Raw genomic sequence first — 25469 nt, 5'->3', positions numbered from 1 at the left:
GAATCTCAACTCCGGGATGACTTGAGATGGCATAGAATCAGGGAACCACTTTGTTTATGAAGTGGGTAAAAATAAATATTTTTTTAAAACTGCAAGGTGAAGAAAATGTAGTGGCTTTCTTAGCGCTTATGTCTGGATGTTGGTATATTTCTCAGCTCTCAGTTATTATGGGCACACTAATTGCCACTTGCTGAGGCCGGAGGCTGCCTCTGATACTGATGTGGGGGGCTGGTGTTGACAGTTCTTAAGCTCCTCTGTTTTCTTTTTTGCTGTCCATGTGGAGTGAACATGTTACTGTTTCTTAGGCCTGAAACTCAGCACCGAGGCTCTACAACCCACTCCGAGAGCGACATCCCAGAGCAGGAGGAGGAGATTCTGGGGTCTGACGACGACGAGCAGGAAGACCCCAATGACTACTGTAAAGGTGCGCTTGCTTATCACCCCCAGCGTGGTGGTGCTGCTGCTGCTGCTGCTCCGTCCTCGGATCAGGATGCAGGAGTGGAGTTTGCTCCTAGCTGGGTTATATTAAGTGCTCACGCTTGTTGACAGTGCTAGGGTCTCGCCAGAGCCTGGAGTTACTGCCCTGCACTCCGTCCCTTTAAATGTGTTTTCCAGGCTGGCTAGGGTAACACATTCATTCCTAGCACTCAGGAGGCAAAGAGGCAGATCTCTGTGAGTTTGAGGCCATTCTGATCTATGGAGTGGATTTCAGGACAGCCAGAGCTATGAGCTATGTGGAGAGAGCCCGCTTCCGTAACTAACTGAAATTCATCTAAAAAGAAGGAAAGAGAAATCTTTTTTCCTCTTTGAAAGTTGGCAGTATATGTTTACCTATGGAAAATTTAAAGGTATGTTGAACTGTGTAAGCATAGTCCCTGTGTGCTGGGATAACAGGTGTGTACTGCCACACTCAGCTGATATATAGAGACTAGGTTTCTCTGTGTAATAGCTCTGGCTGTCAGAGGTGGGTTTTGTTTGTTTGTTTACCATTGTAATCCGTTTTGTCCTGGTGATGGCTACTAAGATGTGTATAACTGGGCTATCATATCAACCCGCTCTCTTCCTGTTTGTGGTAAGACTTGCCAGGGTCCTCAGGACCGGCATTGTCCAGGATCTGCCTTCCTCTCTAGGAAAGCCTGGACCTTCTTCCTACAGCCATAGATAAATACTGACGTGCATTGTGTATGTACCTGAGGCAGACTTTCTCTTTGCTTCATTTTTTTTTTTCCTTTTTTCTTGGGGTGGTTCCGGTTGCGGCTGGCAGGAACTCATTGTGCTGACCTGCATTGAGAAGAACAGACCTTTCTATAATTGTAATTGTTATTATTTCTCTCTGAATTTTTGAGATAACAAGTGTAGATCGGTTGGTTTTGATAGAGGATGTGTTGGGGGTTGAGAGGCCAGCAGTGTGGTAGCCTGCGACCACAGGCTGGTGCAGACTGTCACATACCCCCTGTAACTTCTCACCCCAGCTTGGTGACCCTGGAAGAGCTCCCAGGGAACTGATCTTACAAGAGGGTATGTCCATGGTACATACGTACTCATGTCCATGGTACATACGTGCTGACAGGATGCAGGGTGAGTGGGGGCTGCTACTTCTCTTGGTTCCTCTGACTTCGTCATTCGCCGTCTCCCCCTTTTTCTTTCAGGAGGTTATCATCTTGTGAAAATTGGAGATCTATTTAATGGGAGATACCATGTGATTCGAAAATTGGGCTGGGGACACTTTTCCACAGTGTGGTTATCATGGGATATTCAGTAAGTTTACATGGCCTGGGAGGGAATGGACGAACATTGATATTTTGTCTAACCTTCAAGAGGTGATTAGGTCTGTCTCTAGACTGATTATCTTTTTTTAAATTTCTTTTTTAAATAATTAGCATTGGTATGCTAATTATACGTAATGGGTTTCCTTATGACATGAGTTCCTAACAGAAGTGTGGTTGGCTGTCCAGTGCTGCACTGCTGACGTCCCCTCCTTCAGTTCCCTCTCTTGCCTCTCTGCCCCAGAGGCCAGGGCTGGTGAAACTAGTATCAGTGGTGCACTTGGGAGTGCCAAGCTCAAGGCTGCACAGGGAGTTAATTAATGGTATACAATAGAAACTCAGAAATCTTCTCACTAGAATAGTGTTAAATTTCCAGGTAATTAGAACAACCATTGCAAATTTATTTTACTATACCATTTTCTTAACCATGTGGTGTAAGGTTCTATCTGTCCCCATAGTCAGAAGGTGGACATTTAAATCAGAGAAGACATTCATTGTCTTGAGTTACCTGGCACAGGTTCTGTTAGCTCCATCTGGCTGGTTTCTGCCACTCCTAGGTGTCCTCTGGAAGTGGCTCCATTTGGCCAGAAGGTAGCAAGGAATGTCTCCATTTAATACTAAGTCTTAACTATGAAGATAAACGTTGGATAATTTAATCTGAACTGTCTTTTTTAGGGGAAAGAAGTTTGTAGCAATGAAAGTAGTTAAAAGTGCCGAACATTACACAGAAACAGCACTAGATGAAATCCGGTTGCTGAAATCGGTGAGTTCGTGAGGTAACCCTTGAATGCAGTACCTGGACAGATGTTGGATCTGAGCATCACATAGAGTAGGGTTTCTGCAGGCTTAGAGGCTTCTTAGAGTCACAGTGGAAGATGAAGGTATTTGTATGTTTCCTTCATCTTGTGGGGATTGGTGTAGTCAGCTCACAATGTGCATGCGCCATCATGTCACGTAAGGCAGGGTTTTACTGAGCATGTGTTATGTGCCTCATACAGTATCATGACTGTCCTTCATACTCTGGTCAAAAGAGAAGTTATATAAGTTTGTGAACCTACTCTATTTTGTAAAAATGTAGCCTGCCTGGCGTGGTGGTGCATGCCTTTAGTCCCAGCACTTGGGAGGCAGAGATATGCAAATCTCTGAGCTTGAAGCCAATCAGATATATGTAGCAAACTCAAGGCCGGTCACCGCTACGTAGTTGAGACTATCTAAAGAGATGCAGCATAAGGGGGAGGGAGGGAGGGATGGGACAGGGTTTTCCTAAGGGGAGACTGGGAAAGGGAAAGGGGATAGCATTTGAAATGTAAATAAAATATCCAATAAAAGTTAAAAAAAGAAAAAGAAAAAGAAAAAAGAACAACAACCACAAAAGCGAGGCAGCCCAGAGCAGTGGTTCTCAGCCTTCCTGATGCTGTGATCCTTGAACGCAGTTCCTCATTCTGTGCTGACCCTCCCCAACCATGCAGTCAGTTTTGCTGCTGTTAAGAATCACAATGTAAATATGTGTGGAGACAGGTTTGCCAAAGGGGCTGAAACCCATAGGTTGAGAACTGTAGGCCTGGAGCACATGCTGCAGTCATGATTGTTTATGCCTCAGAACACACGTTTATCTCACCCAAAGCCTTTCCTCTCCTTTTTATGGTGAATTGTGCTCACAGCAGTCAGGGAAGAGGCTCAGACTGCCTGCTCCTTCCTGATGACTGACTGTATTGCTTCACTCATGCTAAAATATGGCTTCTTCCCAACACAGGTTCGCAATTCAGACCCGAATGATCCAAATGGAGAAATGGTTGTTCAACTACTAGATGACTTTAAAATATCAGGCGTTAATGGAACACGTATCCTTTAAGAACTCCATTTTTTTTTCTTTACAGTTTAATAATTTTTAAGCTATGTGTAAGAATGTGTTGCCTTCATGTATATATGTGCACCCCATGCATGCAGTGCCTGCAGAGATCAGAGAAGGCCGTCAGGTAACTTGGAAGTGGCGTATAGACAGTTGAGATTCCACACGGGAGCTGGGCCCAGCCTTGCTGAGTGCTCCCAGTTGCTGAGCTATCCCTTCAGCCCTGTTTTCCCTAGTCCGTGCATCCTGGGATGTGGGGATGTAGCTCAGATATTCATGCTTGATCAGCAAGTACTTAGACGCACCTAGTCATCTTACCAGCCCAAGAACTTATTCTCAATTAATCATAAAATAATTTATTACCAGAGAAAGATGCTCCTGTCTCTCTGTACAAGATAAATAGTAATAATTTTCTTTATTATGTGCCTTGACACACAGGTGTCATTTGTGTCTATATTTTTTTTGTGTCCTTTTCAGAATATTACTTCAGTCGTGCCCTTTTTTAAGAATATTAATATCTGGGCTGGAGGATGGTTCAATGGTTAAGAGCACTGACTGCTCTTCCGGAGGTCCTGAGTTCAGATCCCAGCAACCACATGGTGTCTCAAAGCTATCTGTAAAGGGATCTGATGCCCTCTTCTGGTGTATCTGGAAACAGCTATAGTGTACTCATATAAATAAATCTGTAAAAAAGAAAATATAATTATCTAAAACTAAGATTTGTGGTAACTAAACAAAGGTCTTACAATTTTTATAGATGAGCACAGAAATTTTAAAGGAAGTACTTGCTTTGGTTTTTGTTTGTTTTAAGAATAAGAACTTCCTTTTGTTTTAGGTTTTTTTTTTTTTTTAAAGATTTATTTATTATATATAAGTACACTATAGCTGTCTTCAGACACACCAGAAGAGGGCATCAGATCTTTACAGATGGTTGTGAGCCACCATGTGGTTGCTGGGATTTGAACTCAGGACCTTAGGAGGAGCAGTGCTCTTAACCTCTGAGCCATCTCTCCAGCCCTGTTTGTTTGTTTGTTTTTAATAACAAAAGACAAGGACTTACCATGTAGCCCAGGCTGACTTTGAATTTACTATGTAGTCCAGGCTAGTCTTAAATGGAAGTCCTCTTGCTTCTTTTTCCCAAGGGTTTGGGTCACTAATGTGACCCATCATGCCTGGCAGCAAGTCAATTTTTCATGAAAAATAATGGCTATAAAATTTTTAGGGTACTTTTTCTATACTATTTATCAGGCTTCAGTAGTAAAGAGAATGAACTGGCTATATCTGTTATGTTTAGAACTTACATGGGAGCTAGAGAAGGGTCAGATGTTAAGAACTACTTACGGCTCTTCAGCAAGTTCTAGGTTCAGTTCCCAGCACTCCATGGTGGATCAAAACCATCTGTAACTGCAGTACAGGGGATCTGATACCCTCTTCTTTCCTTGTACTGCACACATGTGAACACATACACATGTTTAGAGAATATAATATGCACATAACGTAAGATACTTTAAAAAGAATTTAAATGGAGTTATTGTTTACATCCTATTATGAAAATTAACTTTAAGAAATCTAAATTTAGGTTTTAGAGTTGGAAAAGACCTGGTTTTTCTTTTTGGGCAGGCAGATACCTGTGCTGGGCAGAGAGCCTGGCCTCTGAGCTCACAGTGGCACATGTGCTGAGATGGGAATCCGAAACTGCTCCCTCAGCCTCCACTAGGGAGGGAATGCAGTTCTGGGTCCTGATTGGTAGGCCTATGTACCTCTGCCTCCATTTAATGTATGTTTTGTCTGATTGTATGTATACATAGTGTGGTACCCATGGAGACCAGAAGAGGGTGTTGGATACCTTGAAACTAGAGTTTCAGAGGGCCATGAGCTGCCTTGTAGAACCTAGGAGTCAACCCATGTCCTAAAAAAAACAGCCTGTGCTCTTAACCATTGAGCCATCCCTCCAGCCCCCTCAGGACAATTTCTTAACCTTAGGCAATCATAGTAGCATACACCCACACAGGATTGTACCCAACTCTCTGAAATTAGCAGATAGCTCTTATTGAAATCATCCTGCCCACAGGATACAACCTAGTAACTTTAAATTCTATTCATAAATGTCATGGCATACTTAACAGAGGTCAAAAGATAATTTACCATACAGGAACTGGGGATTGAACTCAAGCTTGGTGACAAGTGTCTCTGCAGCCCTAAGCCACTGAGCCATCTGGACTGCCCAAAGCGGTGTCTTTAATTCCCAGTTCAAACTCCCTTGACACAATTAAACTTCAGTCTTTTAGGATTTCTTTCCTGTTGTTGCCATTGCTTAGCTCCAAATAATCCAACAGTAGAAACACAGCTTCTCGTCTTCTAGATTTAACTTGATTAGGAAGGGAGGTTTGTAAAACTGTCAATGTTGAGATGGCTGCTTTAACGACAACAAAATCGAAAAGAAACATTCAAGCCTTATTTCTCCCTGTGTAGCCCTGGCTGCCCTGAGCTCCCTGCACAGACTTGTGGTGTCAGCCTGCTTGTGGAGGCAGCTTACCTGTGCTTCCCTTGCAGTGGTCACCCTTCCTTCTACTTTCCTTGTCACTTCTCCAAATGAAAAGTACCTATCAAACAACATCCTGCTGCCAGCATCCGCTACGCAGCGCCCACCGGGACAGCCGTGAGGCCGCAGCGCAGCCTCTCCCGCATGAGTGCCTTACAGCATGCTGTGCATAGTTACAACTGTTTATTAGAAAGTCAGGCCTGACCCTGACCTGTGAGTCCCATGTTTCAGGATATTTTTACAATGTCATCAGCAAAGTGTAATTGAGTACACTTCTGTCTTCTGGAACACAGAAATGGTTAACTCTGAGAAATAGCCACCAAAACCCATGACAGTCCCAGCGTGAGGCTCCGTCCCAGCCTACCAGAGGTTGGTAAAGGAGAGTGAGACTAACCTGCACCTGGGGACAAGGCTTAGAACCAGTGACTTGTGATTCTCACATACAGCTTTACCGTGGCCGCTGACCTAAAGTAACTCTTCAGCTGTGGACACTTCAGGGTCATCCCAACACAGCCCCTTGTTTGTTAATTGGTCAGGAAATCTCTGCTCCCTGTCAGGGCTGTGTTTGGTGTTGCAAACCATTACAGGCCTTTCCAGGATACTTCCTGCAGCAGATGACTATGGGTTCTGTCTGTTACCTATGATAGCCAAGGTGTCGGAGACTCAATCCACTATCGTAATGGGGAGCATGGAGACCTTTGCATCCTGGTCCTTGGGCAGCAGGCAGAGGAAGACACTCCGGGCCTGGTGTGAGTTTTTGAAGCCTCGAAACCCTCCCTAGTGACTCACCCTGTAATAAGGCCTCACCTAATCCTTCCCTGCCCAAGCCTATGGGGGCTATTCATTCAAACACCCTCAGTCAGCAACATAGGAATTGTGGTGTCTCCATGCAAATGGAGCGTCTGTTTGTCTCTGCCTGTTTCTCAGGACCGTGACTGTTCAGCCAAGCTTCCTCTGCCCTTGCAGAGAAGCCTGAGTCCTTACGCACTCCTGCTACTTGGAGTTCCTGTGTCACCTAAAAGCTGGGTTTTCTGTCCAGTGCAGGCAGGGACCCTCTAAGGAACAACTGTCATTCCTGGTGTGGATTTGAGGGTTCTCATCTGGCGGCCTCTTAACTATTCTTTGCCTTCTATTTGCTGTTACAGCCCTAGTAATATGCATCTTCTATACTTGAAAAGTGCTAAGTGGCCTGACAGTAACAGTCCGAGACTCCGTACACACATCCAATGCTCCTTACCCTGGAAATGAGTGTTTGACCTTTTCCCTCTTCCATAAGCTGTTTGCAGTCCTGCAGACCTCACAAGGCTGCATGTCCCTCTCACACTGAACTGACATCTTGTCTTTGCTTCTACAGTCCTAGGTCAGCTCCTCACAAGCTGGCTGCAAGCCTGGCATTGGCTTTCATTTTCATTGTGAGCTCATCCTAGTCCAGCCTCTTCCACCGTCTGGCCTGTGCCCTCACTAAGGGATAGCCTCTTAACACCATTTGGTATCACCGTGATGGTTTTTCTATGGCCCACATTTCTACTGTCCTTATTGAACTTTTTCTCTTTTGAGCAGTCCCTCCTGTGCTGACTTGTTTGTACCAGGCTGGCTTCCAATCCTGCCTGCGCCGGCATCCCAGTGCTTCTGCATCCTTCATTTTGGACTCTACCTTCTCAGAGCCTTGTCTGATAAGTCTAGTTTCTCTGGCTCTGGCTTAGTTAGGTTTCTAGTGGTTGCTCTAGTTTTGGTGTTGTCCTGCATCTTCGTTTCCTGTCGTGTGCTATACACTTGACATTCCTACAAATCTTTTGGGACTTACTCTAGGATGCAGTTGTGTTACTTGCAGAATAGTTTTACCCAAGGTTGGCATTTATGATTGGGCTAAACAAGGCTCGTTCAGAAGTGACCGAAATTTCCCTTTATATTTCGTCAAGATCTTCCTGAATGTTTTACCCAGGACCCTGTGACTGATTCTGTGCATGTGCGTGCGTGCATGCATACATGCATGCATGCAGTGTTACAGCTCTTGAGCAGAAGCTGGTTACTGTCCTCCTCCCGTTCTTTCTGGTGCTTCTCCGCCAGTTGTTTCCTCTCCTGGGTCCTTGAGCACTGTTGAATGCTTGAAGGGACATCAGCAAATGCCCACCATGGTGGTTTAGCATTCCCTTTGGTACCTTGTTTGTTCTCTGTGCTGTTGCTGCCTGGGACTCCTAGATTCACAACTCAGTCTGACAAGAGAGTCTCAAGACTTCCTCCTGTTGGACTCCTGCCCTTGCCGCCCAGTGACCACCATCATCTGTTTAGATTTGTCTATTTGAATTGGACAAATAAGAGCCCACCTGTCGGATCCCTTAATTTAAGTCTGTGGTTGCTTTCTTGGGTTAGTGTTGTCCATCGTATGGTGAGAGACGATGTTAGTGGATCAGGCTCATCACTGAGATGCTGCTCTGCTGTGAAGGTGACATGCTTTGTATGACACTGGTCTAGTAGGTTACCTACAGGTCTCACAGGAGGCTGAGTCCACAAGTTATGTTCTCACAACATGGACATTTATTGGTCTTGGTGTTCTCTAGTGCTGCCTCCTTGAACTCTTTATGTTAACTTTCATCATAAAGTAGTCTGTTAACTTATCAAGGCAGTCTGGGCCGCATCACAGCATGGTCCTGTTAGCAACATCGAGGTGCTTCATGTTGCTCCTCAGCTGGGGTGGGGTGGGCGGCATGCTGGCATTCAGAGCAGTCATGGCACCAGGCTGAACATGACAGCCAGAAGCTATATAAAGCAGGTCAGAGTTCTGTTGTTAAATTTTCAGGGAGGGCTAGCCCAGTGCTGAGGCACTTACCTCACAAACACCAGGCCTGTTCTGCTCCACCACAGACGAAGAAAAGCATGTTGTCCCCTTCCCCTTTCAGTTAGCTTTGTGTCTTGTCTCTTCTGTTCTTCATGGTGAGACTGTGAGACTGGGCATGTTACCCCAGTATTCTGAAGGGAACCTGGATCATCAGTCCTTGACCCTGGCCCTGAGACTTTGCACAGCCAGACTGGTCTTTCCTTTCACATACATATGAATATGTATGTATGTTAATGTATATAATTATATAATGTATATAATTAGTCCTTGGGCTGGAGACTTGGCTCAGTGGTTAAGAGCACTGACTGCTCCTCTGAAGGTCCTGAGTTCAAATCCTAGCAACGACATGGTGGCTCACAACCATCTGTCATGAGATCTGATGCCCTCTTGTGGTGTGTCTGAAGACAGCTACAGTGTACTTACGTATAATAAATCTTTAAAAAATAATGATTAACTAGTCCTAAACCGGCCTTTCTGATGTGTGTCATCACTGATTATAGTGTCATTATTGACAGCTTTTTAAAGTAGTTCTGTGACTGAAAAGCCCCTTGATGCTGAAGTCTTACCTTTTACCTGCTTTCTTGTACTTTTTTTTTTTTTCCTTAATGAGCACCTAGATATCTGCATGGTATTTGAAGTTTTGGGGCATCATCTGCTTAAGTGGATCATCAAGTCCAACTATCAGGGCCTTCCTCTGCCTTGTGTCAAAAAAATTATTCAGCAAGTACGTATGTTGATCACTGCTGTATGGGGTACACCCATCCCCCAGTTGCTGTCCTCTGAGAAGTGTCTGACTGTTCTGTGGACCATGTGCCCCAGGGCTCAGGATTGCTTCTGCCTCCTGGGTGCTGGGCTTAAAGAGTCTCATCACTACACCTGGCTTATGGTATCTTTATATAATAAAGGTCAGGTGTTTTCTCTTCCTGACAAAAGCAGACTAAGGGTTAGTTAGGGTTGGGAGGTGACTCACTTGGAAATTGTCTACATGTGAGTATGGGGACACAAAATCTTGGCACTGGGTTTTTGTTTTGTTTTCCTATGTGTGGTGTTTGCCTCCACATCTGCATCACGGATGGCAGAGGCCAGATAGATGAGTACCCCTTAGTCTGGAGTTTGAGGTGGTTGGCAGCTGTCACATGGTTGCTGGGGATTGAGCCTGGGTCTTCTGGAAGAGAGTCAGTGCTCTTAATTGCTGCCCCCTCCCCCCTCTAAAAATGTGTGTTGTGATTTCTTCCTTTTCCAGCAAACTTGCATCTTGTATTAAGGAAGCTTCTAAAGCTTTATTTCCATTTAGGTGCTACAGGGTCTGGATTATTTACACACCAAGTGCCGGATCATCCACACTGACATCAAACCAGAAAACATCTTGTTGTCCGTGAATGAGCAGTATATTCGGAGGCTGGCTGCAGAGGCCACGGAGTGGCAACGTTCTGGAGCCCCCCCACCATCGGGCTCTGCAGGTACATGGGGTGCTTCACTTAAGTCAGACCCAACATTAAAGGGACCAGTGTTTCTTCCAGATGGGAAGAAAATTAACCGTTGCTATTTTTTAGATAAAAGTCTTTGATATAGTAAAGTAGCTGACGTGTGTGTCTGTGTGTGTTTTGGTTTTTCCAGACAGGGTTTCTCTGTGTAGCCCTGGCCCCCCTGGAACTCACTTTGTAGACCAGGCTGGCCTGGAACTCAGAAATCTGCTTTCCTCTCCCTCCCAAGTGCTAGGATTAAAGGTGTGGGCCCCCCCGCCCCCCACTGCCCAACACATTACTGTTTTAAAGTGTTTTTATTTGATGGGCTTTTTTATATTTTTTGTATTTTCTTTGTAGGGGCATGTGGAACGTGTGGAAGTTAGGACAACTTTTGGGAATTCTCTTCCCATCTGGGTCCTGGGAGTCAGACCTAGGCACTTAGACAGCAACTGTCAGTGCCTGCTAAACCAGGTTTCTGACCCTCATTTTAATTTTTTAGGATGAGTCTTCTTATACAGTAGTCCGGTCTGAATTTGAACTCCTAATCTTTCTGTCTTGGGCTCCCCGGTGTGTGTGACACTGGGTGCTCCCTGGGTGACTGACTGTGTGCTTGCCTCTTGGTGCTCTCACACGCTCACTGACACTTCCAGGGAGCGAGTGCTGCTGTATTACCTTTATCAAGGAGACCTTGGCCCAGTTAGACAGGCACTGAGGGAGATGGACCTCCCATGGCCCAGCCAATGGATCAAGTGGCTGTGCTCAGTGCTTCTGATGGCCGCTGTGCCTTAATTGTAGTTTTAATTATATTTGAAGGCTCTTCTTGATACTTCATTGAAAGGAAGAACAAAGGAGATGAAAGTTGTTGACTAGGGTTCAGTTTGTGAGATGAGAAGAGGGTGGGTTTTTTATCAGCTTTAAACCACAATTACAAGTGCTTTTGGAGGGAAGATGAAACACCTAAGCTAAATTGTTCCCCACAACATGCAACATGGTGACTGTTGAGCTCTTGATGTCACCTACCTTACCCTTTAAAGCTGACAGTGAGCTAGCAGGTGAGCCAGCAGGTAAAAGCATTCGCCATGCAGCAGTGGTGATCAGAGTTCGATCCCTAGAACCCATTTAAAGTAGAAGTAGAACCGACTCCACAGAGGTGCTCTCAGTCCTCCACCTCCACGCAGTGTGCACAGAGCCACGTGGTAACTGTCCTTCACAGTGCCAAAGGGAAGTGTGGCGAGGTGGGAAGCCTGTGGGAAGCGGGTGCTGGCATGGGCAGCATCAGCTGTGTGCTGAGAAGGGAACATTTCAGGCCTTAACGTGCAGCTCAGCTGGGGAGGATGGCACGTGTCTTTAATTTCAGCAGAGGCAAGTGATTCCGAGATTGAGGCCTGCCAGGTCCACATAGTGAGACCCTTTCTGTGTATTGATTGTTTTCTTTAAAAATAAATAATGCAGCTTCTTGGGTATCAGTTAGAAAGTGCAGTTTGTGTGGGGATGCCCCTCGGGTGGCAGTGTCTTTCTGCGCTGCCCGCCTGCTGCCAGCACTCTCACCTGCTTTGTCTTCTTTCTTTTCAGTCAGCACTGCCCCACAGCCTAAGCCAGTAAGTATGAGCACACAGTGCTTCTCTGTTCACTTCTCTCTGGGCCGGGCCGGGCCGGGCCGGGCACGGGTGTGATGTGGCGGTCAGAGCTTGTTTAGAGTGTGGAAACCAAACAGAAAGACCGTTCCTGCGCTTCTGTGATTTTTTTTTTTTTCTCCAATAAATTTCATCGTGTCTTCAGCAAGTTTGTACTGATGCGGTTTTTGTAATAGAGGTGTCTGAGTCACATCCCCTCAGGCTGCAGAAGATGAAGGCCTGTTGTTAATGTCCTTTTTATTCAGTTTCATAGAAAATCTGATGATTTTACATTAATGTAATACTAGGGAAAGAGTGGAATTTAATTAGGAAATAATTAAAGTTAACAGTTGTCTCCAACCAGGGTGATGGATTAGCCACCTGAAGGCTTTATCTGTTTGTAATCTCCGCCCAGGCTGACAAAATGTCAAAGAATAAGAAGAAGAAATTGAAGAAGAAGCAGAAGCGCCAGGCAGAATTACTAGAGAAGCGAATGCAGGAAATTGAGGAAATGGAGAAAGAGTCGGGCCCTGGGCAGAAAAGACCTAGCCAGCAAGAAGCGCCACCGAGGCCTGCTGAAAGACCCTTGACAGAGAGCCCACCCAGTACAATGACCCAAGAGAAACTTGGTATAAAAGAGCATTGCGGCAATGACTTGATGGCACACTGACACTGGGTTATCTCGTTTGTAATATTGCTGTCATGTATGCAGCTCGTCTGGGGGTGTCCTGTGAGAGTTCACACTGCTCTAATGCAGGCAGCTGGTAGATATTGCACTGTGACTTGTTGCTTTTTCCTCCCAAGTGGAGAGAGTCGTTGTAGCCGTTGGGTAAAGATGAGGTCCTTTCCTTCCATCAGGAGGCGTTAGAGGGCTGTCGTGTTAGTCTTGTTTTAAGCTGCTCGGTATGAACGGTATCTAGAGGATGTGTTGATCTTGTGAGAACTGCCCTGCTGTTTGTTCGCTAGCACAAACGCACATGCATCCTTTTCTGTTTGTTCCTTAGAAGAGTCAAATTCCATTGGCCAGGACCAGACACTCACGGAGCCTGCTGGAGAGGGTGGAGCACCAGAGATTAATTGCAATGGAGTGATTGGAGTCGTTAATTACACTGAGAACAGTAATAATGAGACATTGAGGCTTACAGAGGATCTGCATAATGCTAATGACTGTGCTGTCCAAGATTTGAAGCAGGAACCTAGTTTCCTAAACTCTCCAAATGGAGACAGCAGTCCGTCTCAAGACACAGACTCTTGCACACCTGCGGCCTCCGAGGTACCTGAGACCATGGTATGCCAGTCCTCTGTAGAACAGTCACTTGCCCAACAGGACATCACCCACCTCCAGGAGACCATTCGGGCAGACACGCCTTCCCCTTCTGGGGATGAGCAGGAGCACAATGGAGCTCTGGACAGCAAAGGTACCAACCACAGAGAGAGAGAGAGAGAGAGAGAGAGAGAGAGAGAGAGAGAGAGAGAGAGAGAGAGAGAGAGAGAGAGAGAGAGAGAGAGAGAGAGAGAGAGAGAGAGAGGGAGAGAGAGGGAGAGAGAGAGGGAGGGAGGGAGGGAGGGAGGGAGGGGGGGGGCCACTTGAGCCTTCATTCCTCAGGGACTTAGTACTCAAAAGACTTGAGCCTTAGAGAGAGAGCTTCTTTAGAGGTTGCCTAGGGGTGGGGAGCTGACAAGAGTCTCACCCTGGACACCTTGGTTGCCCTTAGGGTATCTTGTGTTCATTTAAACTCTTTTACTGATAATGGTTGTTGTCTGTAGGAAAATTCTCTGCTGGAAATTTTCTTATTAATCCCCTTGAGCCAAAAAATGCAGAAAAACTCAAAGTGAAGATTGCTGACCTTGGGAATGCCTGCTGGGTGGTAAGTCACACTTAGTCTACAGTGACTTGGGGTAAGGACAGGCTGACTCAGTGACACTTTTATTTAGAAAGCATATAATATAGGGCAAAAAGTAACCCCCTTCCCCTTCCCCTCCTCATCCTCAGTGGCTCTGCTTGTTTGCCCACACCCACCTGATGCCCTGGCACCAGCGGCAACATGGACAGTGGCTTTAAAGTCAACTAACCAATAGGAGATTGAGTTGGCCATGTAGTGTTGGGACACAAATCAAACTTCTCTGTCCTTGGTGTGGCTGCCCTCTAGTGAGCCAGGTCACAGGAGGAGTGCCTGTATCAAAAGCGGCATGCTTTTTTATGTTGTTGATTGTTTCAAAACCTTTTGATGAAGACCTTCAAAAAACATGTAATTATAATTTTTTATTAGTAGTTTCTTTGGTGTCTTATATATCTACTTATATAAGTGGTTTTTTGTTTTGAGTTGTAGTTTTGGGGTTGTTTGTTTGTTTGTTTGTTTGTTTTGTCCCGGGCTGGTTTGAAACCAGCCTGCCTGCCTCCCCTTCCCAAGTGCTGGGATTAAAGGTGTGTCCCACCACCTCCTGGCACAAATGTTTTAGGATTCTTTAGTTTGTGTTTTTGTTTTCCCAGACAGGGTTTCTCTGTGTAGTCCTGGCTGTCGTGGAGCTCACTCTGTAGACCAAGCTAGCCTCTAATTCACAGATTTGCCTGCCTCTCCCTCCCAAGTGCTGGGGTTAAAGTTATGTAATACTACTACATGGCTGTATTTTAGGAATTTTAAGATAGGATCTTACAGTTGTCTAGGCTGCCCTTGAGTTCTCTGTATGCAATTGGCCTCCAATTTTGGATCAGTCTCCTGTCTCAGTTCCCAACTGTTAGACTTAGAGGTGTGTACATCATCAGACCTGACCTGGAATTTTTCTTCTTCTTTTCTGGGCAGCCCTCTTTTAACTCAGGGTCTCTTACTGAACCTGGGCCTGTGATGTCCAGAGAGCCTCCCGTGTGCCTTCCTGCCTGTCTTCTATGTAGGTGCTAGGGTCCCACTCAGGCCTAACCTAGCCATTCCCTAGCCCTGGGTACCTCCTTTACTGTGTGTCTGCTGAGATGTCTGTAAGGCCCCCTTGCACAGTCAGCAGACATACTGGCAGGGGCTTCGACCTTTGTTGTAGACACCACTGTCCCACCGGGCTGCACCCTGGTCACTTTTCTTTTTTTTTTTTTTTTTTTTTTTTTGGTCATTTCTTCAACCTGCCAACATTCAGCATTCAATAATGGGAGTTTATATGATCTCCAAACACCTTTAGTTTTGTTTGGTTGTTGTTGTTTGGGTTTGTGGGGGGGGGTTAGTTTCATGCTTTTTTTCTTTTATGTATCAGTTTACACCTGTGTGTGGTTAGGAGACAGGGCAGGTTTGACTTTAGATTTTTCACTCACTGAGTTGGGGTCTTAGCTGCGTACCAAGAGTCCATTAAGTGACTGTGTCTCGCGCTTCCTGCCCACCTGCCCTTTGGCAGTTAGTGCTTGTAGACATTACTCTAATTCCAGAGGAGCACCGGGAATCAAACCGCAGCCCTAGAGCAGTCTGGTCTTGCGTGGGCAGTGCAGACATGCCCTCTGGAAGAATAAGAGTGCTTTATAAACAGTCTAGCCCCACATGCAAAAGTCCCAGCACTCCAGAGACAGAGGCAGGCGGATCTCTGAGTTTGAGACCAGCCTGGTATACAAAGCAAGTTCTAGGACAGCCAGGGCTACACAGAGAAACCCTATCATAAGACCCGAAAAAAAGAAAGAAATACTGGCATTGAAGATCACAGTAAGTCAGTAAAAACTCTCTGGAAAGCCTCACCAGGAGGGTGAATTAAGAGAAGGCCAAGACCTAGAGACACGCTAGAGGAATTGCCAGGATAGTCAGTAAGAGCAGTGCTACAGAGATGTCGGGCACAGTGACAAGACCCCATCCAGCCTGGCTCCGGAGAGAAAGAGAGCAGAAAAGATCCTTGCCGTACTGTGTCCTAACAAACAGGTAGCACAGAGTATACAATGGCACCAGAATTGAAACAGAGAGCCCTGACAAACGGGGCATCAGAGCTGCTGGCTCTCCAGAAGACACGAGGGATGGAGTGTTGTCTCTACAGAGTGAGGGAGTAGCAGCCGCAAGGCTAGGAGAGTGGACTGCCCCGGAGCTAGATCAGATCAGAGAGAGATGGCTCAACAGTGAAGAGTAATTAGTGCTTACTGAGGACTAGACTTCAATTACCAGCACCCACACGGGGCAAATGACAACTGCCTATAGCTCCATCTCCAGGGTGTTAACATCCCTCACACCTCCATGTCCGCACGCATATGTACGCACAGATACGTGTGTGCATATAATTTGGGTGTGTGTCTCTACGTGCATGTCTGTGCACCTGGTGCCTGTGCACAGGGCCTCAGGTTCCCCAGAGCTGGAGTTAGAGAAGGTTGGATCGGAGTCGCCATGGGTGCTAGGAACCAAACCCAATAAAAGCAGCAAGTGCTCTAAACCACTGAGTATCTTTTCTGTCCTTAAACAATTTTTAAAATATGAATTCTTTTTTGAGACAGTCTCACTGTGTAGCTTTGACTGGCCAGGAAGTCACAGTGTAGACTAGTCTGGATTAGATCACATAGGGATCTGCCTGCTTCCACCTCTGCAGTGCTGAGATTAAAGGTCTATACTACCATGGCAGATGGACATGAATGTCTTAAAGAATAAAAAGAGAGGTGAGCAGGTCAGACCAAACAGCAGCAACTATCACTTTGTTCCTCAAGATTGCCCAGCATTCAGGACAGGTGTGACCAGAGGTGAACTGATGTGGAAGGGTGCTCCAGGCAAGGAGCACGTACGAAGAACTGAGGGGTTCCAGTTCGCCATCTGACAAAATAGACTTTGATAGGAAAATCTGGAGGCTGGGGAGGTGGCTCAGCAGTTAAGAGCACTAAGTGAGCCAGGCGGTGGTGGCACACGCCTGTAATCCCAGCACTCTGGGAGGCAGGGGCAGGCGGATTTCTGGGCCAGCCTGGTCTACAGAGTGAGTTCCAGGACATCCAGGGCTATACAGAGAAACCCTGTTTCAAAAAAAACCAAAAAGAAAAAAAAAAGCACACTAAGTGTTCTTCCAGAGGTCCTGAGTTCAATTCCCAGTAACCACATGGTGGCTCCCAACCATCAGTATAGGGATCATGTATTCATATAAATAAAATAAGTCTTAAAAAGGGGGGAGGGGGGAATCCCTCCATACTGGCCAGGGAACAGCCATCAGGACAGCAGCCCAGTAGCAGTGGGCTTTATTTAGTATGAAACTTTAGTATGTCACGCTGGACAGTTGACAGACACCTGCTGCGTGGGCCATCCAAACCTTGCAGCAGGTATTCTTAGCCTGTGGAACTAGTCCCTAAAGTAGAAGGTATACTAAAACACACTGCCATGGAACTAGTATCTAAAATATAACCATACACTAGGACACAAAGCAGGCCTTAACAATATGGATGAGTTAAAATACTTTTTTATATATGTATTACAATGAAAGGAGACTAGAAATCAACAGCAGGAGAGACTGGGGATTGGAGAGATGCTGTGCATGGCAAAGGGCTGCCTGCCAGGGCTGGTGCTCTCCAGGGTGTGGGTTGCAGGATGAAGCTCACATTGGCAGGCATGTGTGCCCACTGAGCCATTTCACCAGCCATGGCCTTTGTGTTTCCAAGTTGTGTGTGTGCTCTGTGCTTTCAGTGACTGTCCCTGAAGGCCCGGTTCTTCCTCTCCTGGTTTTAACGTAGCCATGAGCTGTATTTGTCTTCAGCTGCTGTGTTTGCTTGCTCTGTTGATATTCCCATCTGGAATACGTTTGCCCCGCTCGACTCTGAGCCTGAGCCACACGGCCTTTTTGCCTGACTGCTGCCTGTCTTAGCAGGGCTGTAGACTTTGCCTTTTGTACTCTATTTTCACATTTGAATGTCATTTGAGTTTATCTTTGAATGTTCTTTGTATGGGAGCATGCATGTGTGCACTAGTGTGTCACAACATGCATGTAGGTCAGAGAACAATTGCAGAAGAGAGTGCACCACCAGCACCACAACTCCTGCCTGCTGGCAGCCTCTGTAACCTGCCGATCCCTCTTGATGGCTCTTTTTCTATCTACTTTTATATATTTTTTGATTGTTTGCTTGGTTTGGATTTCTTTGTTTTGCTTTTTGAACAGTCTCACTATAACTCTGGCTGGCCCAGAACCCACCATGTAGACTAGGTTAGCCATGTAGAATTCAGAGATCTACCTGCCTTTGACTCTCCCAAGTGCTAGGATTGAGGTCATGTAACATCACACCGACTCTAATTTTTTATTTTCTTGACCAAGCTATTCTTGTTCCTAAGTCTGTATGTCCAAACTAAGGCTCAGTTTTTAAGTTATTTGGAATAGCAGTAAGGCAGATTGTTCAATAAGCTTTCAGAGAGCTCACTTAGGTCTCCATCGATAAGTAAGCCTTAGTCTTTTCCTTTTAAAAGAAATGAGTATTAAGGTTCTTCACTCATTGACTCACTCAGCACAAGCATTTCACCGAAGATATCCAGACACGGCAGTACCGGTCTTTGGAAGTCCTCATAGGATCTGGCTACAATACCCCTGCTGACATCTGGAGCACCGCATGCATGGTGAGCCCCACTGCCTTCCCTGCTTGCCCACCGCCATGTGTCAGAAACCATGGGTGGGGCTTGGGTGGGTTGAAAGCGGTTGTTCTGAGGCATTAATTTTTCTGTATTGGTAGGTTACTATTGTCCTTGAGCGGTTATCCTTGACCTGTCTACAGACTGGGGGTGCCACTGAAAGGCTACTGTCCTCTGTGTTGGGGCCACTCCTCAGATGTCTGGGCCAGGTGGTATGAAGCCCAGGCCTCCATGGATTCACAAGTCACTGCCTTATGCTGAGGCACGTTATCCCTTTGTTACAGTCTGTGCTTGTGAGCATCAGCCAAGGGCATTGCTGTCCTGTGGGCTTATGCTATGAGCTTGAGCTGAAGCTTTCCGTGCTCAAAAAGACTGACTGCCCTGACCAGACAGACCAGGCAGCTGAGGACATAGTCCCTCCACGAGGGCCTTTGCTTTACACAGTGGCCTTGGGTACTGGCTTTTTCAAATCAACTCCTACTCAGCTGGCTACAAGCACTAGCTTGGTATTTTGTTCCCAAAGGTACAAATTCAGGGCCAGATGTAGAGAAAACAACCTTGGGGGGGGGGGGGTCACACTTGCTGGGCATGTCACCAGCAGGGAAGGTTCCCTATGTGTCAGGTTCTCACACTTAAAAACTTTTAATTGCTATTTTATTAGTCCCAGCAATAAGCAAAGAGAATCAAGGATTTCAGAGGAGAGGTAAGGACTTGTTAAGCCTGATAACCAGGAAGATTGCCAGCAATCTAAGACTGTCCTGGGCTACATAGGAAAATCTCAGTGTAATCTGGAATGGAGATTACGTTTCCAACTACGTAGGATTTCAGCACAGGATGGGGCTGCTTGTCTCACAGTGGTTTAATGTACCGATCCTTAACCCCCACCGTGCCCTCTGCTGGCCTCGGAGAGGGCAGCAGCAGCGAGCTACGTACTTCTGGCCACAGAGTGCCATGGTGAGATCTGACTCATCTCAGACACCATTTCTTGGTGGCTAGAACAGTCATGTAGGTCCATGAGCTAGCTCTGGATAAAGTCACCTGACAACCTGACTGCAAACCCTGAGACACGTATGGTGGCAAAGAAAGAACCAGCTCTTGAAAGCAGTTAGCACAGCCACACACAGAGAGCTAATAAGAAAAGGGCAGCTGAAACTTTGCTGTAAGGATCCTGCCAAGAGACCTCGTCTGCCAATGTGGACTGTACTGTAGGGCGCGGCCAGCCCACTCACTGCTGGAGGCTCCACTCTACTTTGTGGTCTGTATTCTCCTTTTTCCTTGGTTCTTTTACCCAGCGGGATGTCCCAACACCAATACTAACTGGTGGTGCTTTGTTCCTTGCCCCATTTTATTGGTGGATAGCTGTTGTTCAGAGGCAGTCTTAGGTGTTTTTCAAGTGGTCATCTAGGTTTGGAATCTAGTAGCAAAGGCTTTGCAACAGCGTTGTTTCCCGGTGCTTTTACATGCTCTCTTTCCTTAGGCCTTTGAACTAGCCACAGGGGACTACTTGTTCGAGCCTCATTCCGGGGAGGATTACACGCGAGATGAAGGTGAGTCCCCTTCACCAGCTGCTGGTGTGTAGCTGTTTTGCTTTTCACTGTAACTGAGATCATTTGTTGGCACCAGAGGCCTCTCTGGCACTGTTCTAGGTATGTGTGAGACCCCAAAGCAGGAGAAATGCAGCCAGCTTACAGTTGGGTGGGACAGTGGTGTCATCCTGTGCCACCACTGCCTGGCACCAAGCCCCTTTCTCAAGAAGCTTATAAATAAATAAGACAGTCTGAATTAGGGGCCAGATAGACGGCTCAGTTGCCGAAGTGCTTGGCTGGCATGCATGAGCCCTGAGCCCAACCCAGCACTGCTTAAACTCTGAAAGGAGTGAGCTACAGAGTGCAGTCTGGAGTTCCATGGAACTGCTACTAGACTGAAATTTAAAGCCTATGTGAAAGGTACCGAGTAGGGAGAGACGCGCTGTCGTGTTTATTCCTTCCTCTCCTGTCAGCACGGCACCCGGCAGTGCTTCAGAGGACGATGATGCGGTGCTTCCTCTGCCTGAAGCACGCACTGCATCCTGGTTTGTGGCTTCAAGAGAAGCTTCAAGCTGCGCTGTGACCGAGCTTAGGAAGCTTGCAGTCGGGTAGCACATGTGGTCCTCAGGCTCCCTGAGCACCGTGGTTGTTTGTCCTCACAGCTAATCCGTGAGGCTGTTGTGGAAAGCCTTGTAGTGCCTCACCTTGGCACTGTTGTCATGCCCTTCGATCTCCGCACCTGGCACATGCCGCAGAGCTGATAGGCAGGCTGCCAAGGCCCTTTGCCACAGTTGGAAACGGTCACAGGACTCCCTCTCTTGCTCCCAGAGCTAGACAAGCTCAGGGACACATTGAGGGGAAGCGGAGCTTCTCACCCTGAGGCTCCCTCCGGTCACTGTGGAGATCTGTGTGGAGCAATGCCGAGGTGCTTGTCTTTGGAGTGACCTTGCATTAGATAGTCTATCTCCTCTGCTTTAGGTCAGAAAGCGGGAGTGCATGCTTTTACAGTGTGTGTGCGCCGCCCTTTAAGTTGTGTCTAAAATCACTTCTGTCATTCTGCTGTCTTTCCTCTGAAATGTCTGCCCGTGCAGACCACATCGCCCTGATCATAGAACTTCTGGGGAAGGTGCCTCGCAAGCTCATTGTGGCAGGAAAATACTCCAAGGAATTTTTCACCAAAAAAGGTAAAACCAATCTGTCTGTTCCCAATCATTAAAGGGATAAAAATGTCTAAAACGAGAAGGTAAGACTTCCTGGGTTCTGTTCCCTAGATCCTGCAAGAAGCAGGGGAGCACACTGACCGCTCACTGGCTCAGCAGTGCTGAGAGGCAGGGCAGACTCAGCCGTCTGACAGCACTGTGGGGCTGGGTTGGCTTTGGGTTGGTTTCTTCCTGTTTGTTCCAGGCTGGCTTGGAACGTAAATCCTCCTGGTGGGTTAGAGGTATGTGTGCTACCCCTATGTAAAACTATTTGATTTTGTGTTTCTTACACATCAAAGATGAGGCTGAGATGGAAAACAAATCTTACAATGTAGACAGCTGTGTGCTCTGGTGTGTCTGGGCCTTGTCCTCAGCTGTGACAAGTGCTGAGGAACCTGAGCAGAGTCACCCCAGGAAAGTCAAAGCCTCTTGGGCAGGACAGTGATAAAGTGCTCTTCAGGGCTCTGTGTACAAAGTCAGTCGCAGTGTGACTGGAGTCTGATGGCTTGGGAAGAGCATGCCCGTCACCTCAGATGGAGGCTCTTAGCATTTGTTAGTAAATGACTGCTTTAGGTTATTCGTCCGGGCAGGGAAGAAGGCCTAGTCCTAGCTGCCTGAATGGGCAAGACCGGGATTTCAAGGTCAGTCTGGGCAACATAGCAAGACCCCATTGCACTCCAAGAAACAGCCCGAAAACTGCCACTTCAGGGTTGAAGGCACGCCTCAGTGGGAGGAGCTGCCTGGCTCACAAAGGCCGCTATGAGTGCCATTTTCGAAAGGGAAAAAAAGATCCATAGCAAGGAGCAGTTCGATTGAGCGTTGAGGGTGCTGCCACGGAGGCCGTGCTGCTGGGTGTGTGGTGGTCCTGTGTCCATGGTCGTGCTGTCAGCTTTACTTGTAACTCATGGCCTCAATACTCAGCACTGACTAGAGTATTGAGCTGTAAGGTTGAGCCCTTGTGGTGCCTGAACACACCGTGAGACCATGGGGACTGTTTGAGACTGTGCTGTCTCCACAGGTGACCTGAAACACATCACCAAGTTGAAGCCTTGGGGTCTTCTGGAGGTTCTGGTGGAGAAGTATGAGTGGCCTCAGGAGGAGGCTGCTGGCTTCACAGATTTCCTGCTGCCCATGCTGGAGCTTATGCCTGAGAAGAGAGCCACTGCCGCCGAGTGTCTCCGGCATCCCTGGCTGAACTCCTAAGCCAGTCCTGCCAGGGCCGCAGAGCTGTCAGACAGACCCTCCCTCTGACCCGCCCCTCAGACTTCCCTCTCCTTTTTCAGGGCAAAGCTCTTTCTTTCGAGGGTTTCTATTTTTTTTTTTTAAATCCAACATGTTCATTTGGGGTTGCTTCCTTGATCCTGTGGAAATCCCCACAGCCATTGGGCAGCCTAGGTGAATTTGGCCTTGGTTGGGCTCTGCCAAAGACTCAAAGTGTGAACAGCCTCACCCTCTGCCCTGCCATCTCATTAGGTTGTCGGTGCCCTTTCTAAGAAGAGCTGTGAAGATCTGTGAGCCCATCCTCTTTATTCACTGACTCTGAGAGTCACATTTTCTCGTGCACATCCGCCGCCAGCACAAGGTTGAGGAGGGGGAGGGGTGTGGATTCTGTGAACAGCAGAGACATTAAATGCGCTGTGTCCAGGCTGCATCATCTTCCTGGATTCTTTCTGTGTTTTCTATGTTCACATTTTTTCCTGCGACTTTTATGCTACATTTTTCGATGAGCAACCCATTTTATCACTGTTCAAAGTATTGTTGGAGCCCTCTCATCCTCTTACAACTATGTTCCCAGGATCTTGAGTCTGATTTTTAATATAGACAAAACAGAACCAGTGAATTACAGTCCTGGGAGCCTCAGGTGTTGTGAAGTAGTCCTTTCTGTGTCACTTGAGTCTGTCCTCCCGTGTAGAACACCGTCCTGGAGCGTTGACTGCTCAGCTCGGATGGACTGTAAGAGCTTGGGGTGACCCAGACAGGAGGTGTGGGTGTCCGCGCTGTGCGGGTCAGGGAGTGTTCCCTCCCACATTCATTCCAAGTCCTTCCCAGACGCCTCTGCTTCCTTCCTTCCATCCACTGCTTTTCTGCCTTGCCTACAATGCTGGCCCTGACTCAGTTTCTCCCTGTGGCTTTGCTGTTCTCCTTCCTTAGAGGCTCGGTGTCTGTGATGAGACCCTGGCTGAGGAACCAAGGGGAGGAGAGGGTGGCATTTCTCAGTCTTTTCCCTGTTGGTTTTGACATTAGTCATCCTATGCTGCTATTTCCTTGTATAATGTAAGTTTTTTTTTAACATCAGTTTTGAGATGATTGAAATGTACTTGAGGCTTTTTCTTAATGCAAAAAGGCTTTGTGAACTTTGTTTTAGGCTCGGCCCCTCATAGACTTGATTACCTAAACGTTACATGTTCCTGGGGTGAAGCACGAATCAGAAGAAGGACAGGATTGGGGTCACGTGGCAGCTGCTTGCAAATTTTAGCAAGGACCAAGTGGGTCTTGATTATAGCGCTCTCTGGAAACAGCTCAATTTCTAACTTGGAGAAAGCCACAGAGTTGCAAGCCAAGGCTCTCGTAAGCAAGCTGAATGAAACCCACCTCTGCCTCCTTCCTGTGAGGAAGACAGGAGTCACGTCACCCTCGTGATGATGGGCTCACCAGCAAGCAGCTTCCTGTAACTCAACCAGCTTCACCTGAGGAACTGGCCAGCCAGTCATTGGTTCTTGATTGGTTGTCTGGAACCAGACATGTTCCTGTAGAAAGAGTTTTAAGTCAGGCTATCTATGCACCTATCAAGAATACAGAGAGCAGATGACATCACATAACGGCAGGGAAATCTTCCAGCAGTTCTACTCCACTCTGGGTTGTCAACTGTACTGACATCTAAAGCAATAGCAGACCTACCTGAAACTGCTCGGCAACTCGCAGTTATGGGATTAAAGGAATCCTATTGACATTACGGTGGCCTAAGAAACAAGCCAACAGCAGGCCTGTTTGAATCATTGACTCCATGGGAAATTTTAATGGGGGGGGGGAGAACCTGGAACTTCATTCTGGAAATAAGTCCCACCAAATAAGGGCTTGCTTTCCCCTGCTGCTTGAGGAGCGGGAACCTGGGAGAGTGAAGGAGGCAGGCGGGTGGGCGGGCGGGTGAGCGCAGAAGCTGCCCTTTGAGGGCTCCTGAGATTGGCTGAGCATTGGTGCCATAGAGGCCAGGTCTCACTGCAGGACTGCTGTTGGCTCCTGGTTAAGGATATGGCCCTGATACGTTTTATATTCTTTCTACTGAGTGCGATGTTTGTGTCCTCACAGATGCGGATCAATAAACAGAGTATTTAATAACCTGCTTGGTTCCATAATTTGGTTTCTTTGTTGCCCAAGCATTTAAATATGTAATGAAACAGTAACATAGCCATTCACCCTTTTGTGGAGTTACAATTTTGTTTCTCTGACTCTTAGTTATGGAATTAACATGTATTTTGAAAAATTGTAAGAAAAATTGTTTCTCCAAACAGGAGCTGGGGTATGGCTCCGGTCAGCCACTGTTTACCATGGCAGTGGGTGGGCGGGAGCAGGATGCCTGGGACTTGCTGGTCAGCCCTGCTTAGCGGAGTTTATGGAGCTTAAGGGTCAGGGGACCCTATCCGCAGACACTGGGGGCAGTGCCAGTGGCTTCCTCATGCTGTGCACCAGGTCCGTGTCTCCCACAGCAGTCCCTCCACTTGGGAAGCACTCTGATGGCTCCTGTTTGTTTTACAAACGACTGACCCCAAAACGTAGTAAATGCCCAGTTAAGAGCTGGCAGGAGGGCTGGCGAGATGGCTCAGCAGTTAAGAGCACTGACTGCTCTTCTGGAGGTCCTGAGTTCAAATCCCAGCAACCACATGGTGGCTCACAACCATCTGTAATGAGACTGGATGCCCTCTTCTGGTGTGTCTGGCAACAGCTGCAGTGTACTCACATATAATAAATAAATCTTTAAAAAAAAAAAAGCTGGCAGGATCGAGGTAGTTCTGCGGGGTGTTTATTTGCCCACCTATCTCATTCCTTGTACTGTGGTGAGTTCCTGAGAGATGGAACACCACGGCAACCAGGGGAAGCCTGGTTTTAAAGCCCCTGACACCACCCAAGAAGGGGTA

At 47.0% G+C, this 25469-nt stretch overlaps 1 protein-coding gene across 1 annotated transcript in view; it reads left to right on the top strand.

Moving 5' to 3' along the window:
* Srpk1 (SRSF protein kinase 1) overlaps positions 1-24672 on the top strand; it is a 35946-nt gene extending 11274 nt beyond the window's left edge. The window contains exons 3-16 of the mRNA XM_052163060.1: positions 306-424; positions 1650-1758; positions 2442-2529; positions 3520-3607; positions 9611-9717; positions 10288-10453; positions 12032-12057; positions 12488-12701; positions 13077-13490; positions 13840-13940; positions 18492-18599; positions 20089-20158; positions 21229-21321; positions 22355-24672. Of these exons, the coding sequence (XP_052019020.1) occupies positions 306-424; positions 1650-1758; positions 2442-2529; positions 3520-3607; positions 9611-9717; positions 10288-10453; positions 12032-12057; positions 12488-12701; positions 13077-13490; positions 13840-13940; positions 18492-18599; positions 20089-20158; positions 21229-21321; positions 22355-22539 (1888 nt within the window). The 3' untranslated portion in view covers positions 22540-24672. The remainder of the gene's footprint in view (positions 1-305; positions 425-1649; positions 1759-2441; positions 2530-3519; positions 3608-9610; positions 9718-10287; positions 10454-12031; positions 12058-12487; positions 12702-13076; positions 13491-13839; positions 13941-18491; positions 18600-20088; positions 20159-21228; positions 21322-22354) is intronic.
* Positions 24673-25469: the final 797 nt, after the last annotated feature.

This window comes from Apodemus sylvaticus, chromosome 19, assembly GCF_947179515.1.
Source record: "Apodemus sylvaticus chromosome 19, mApoSyl1.1, whole genome shotgun sequence".
Classification (NCBI taxonomy): domain Eukaryota; kingdom Metazoa; phylum Chordata; class Mammalia; order Rodentia; family Muridae; genus Apodemus; species Apodemus sylvaticus.
This window is presented reverse-complemented; position numbering and strand designations above follow the sequence as displayed.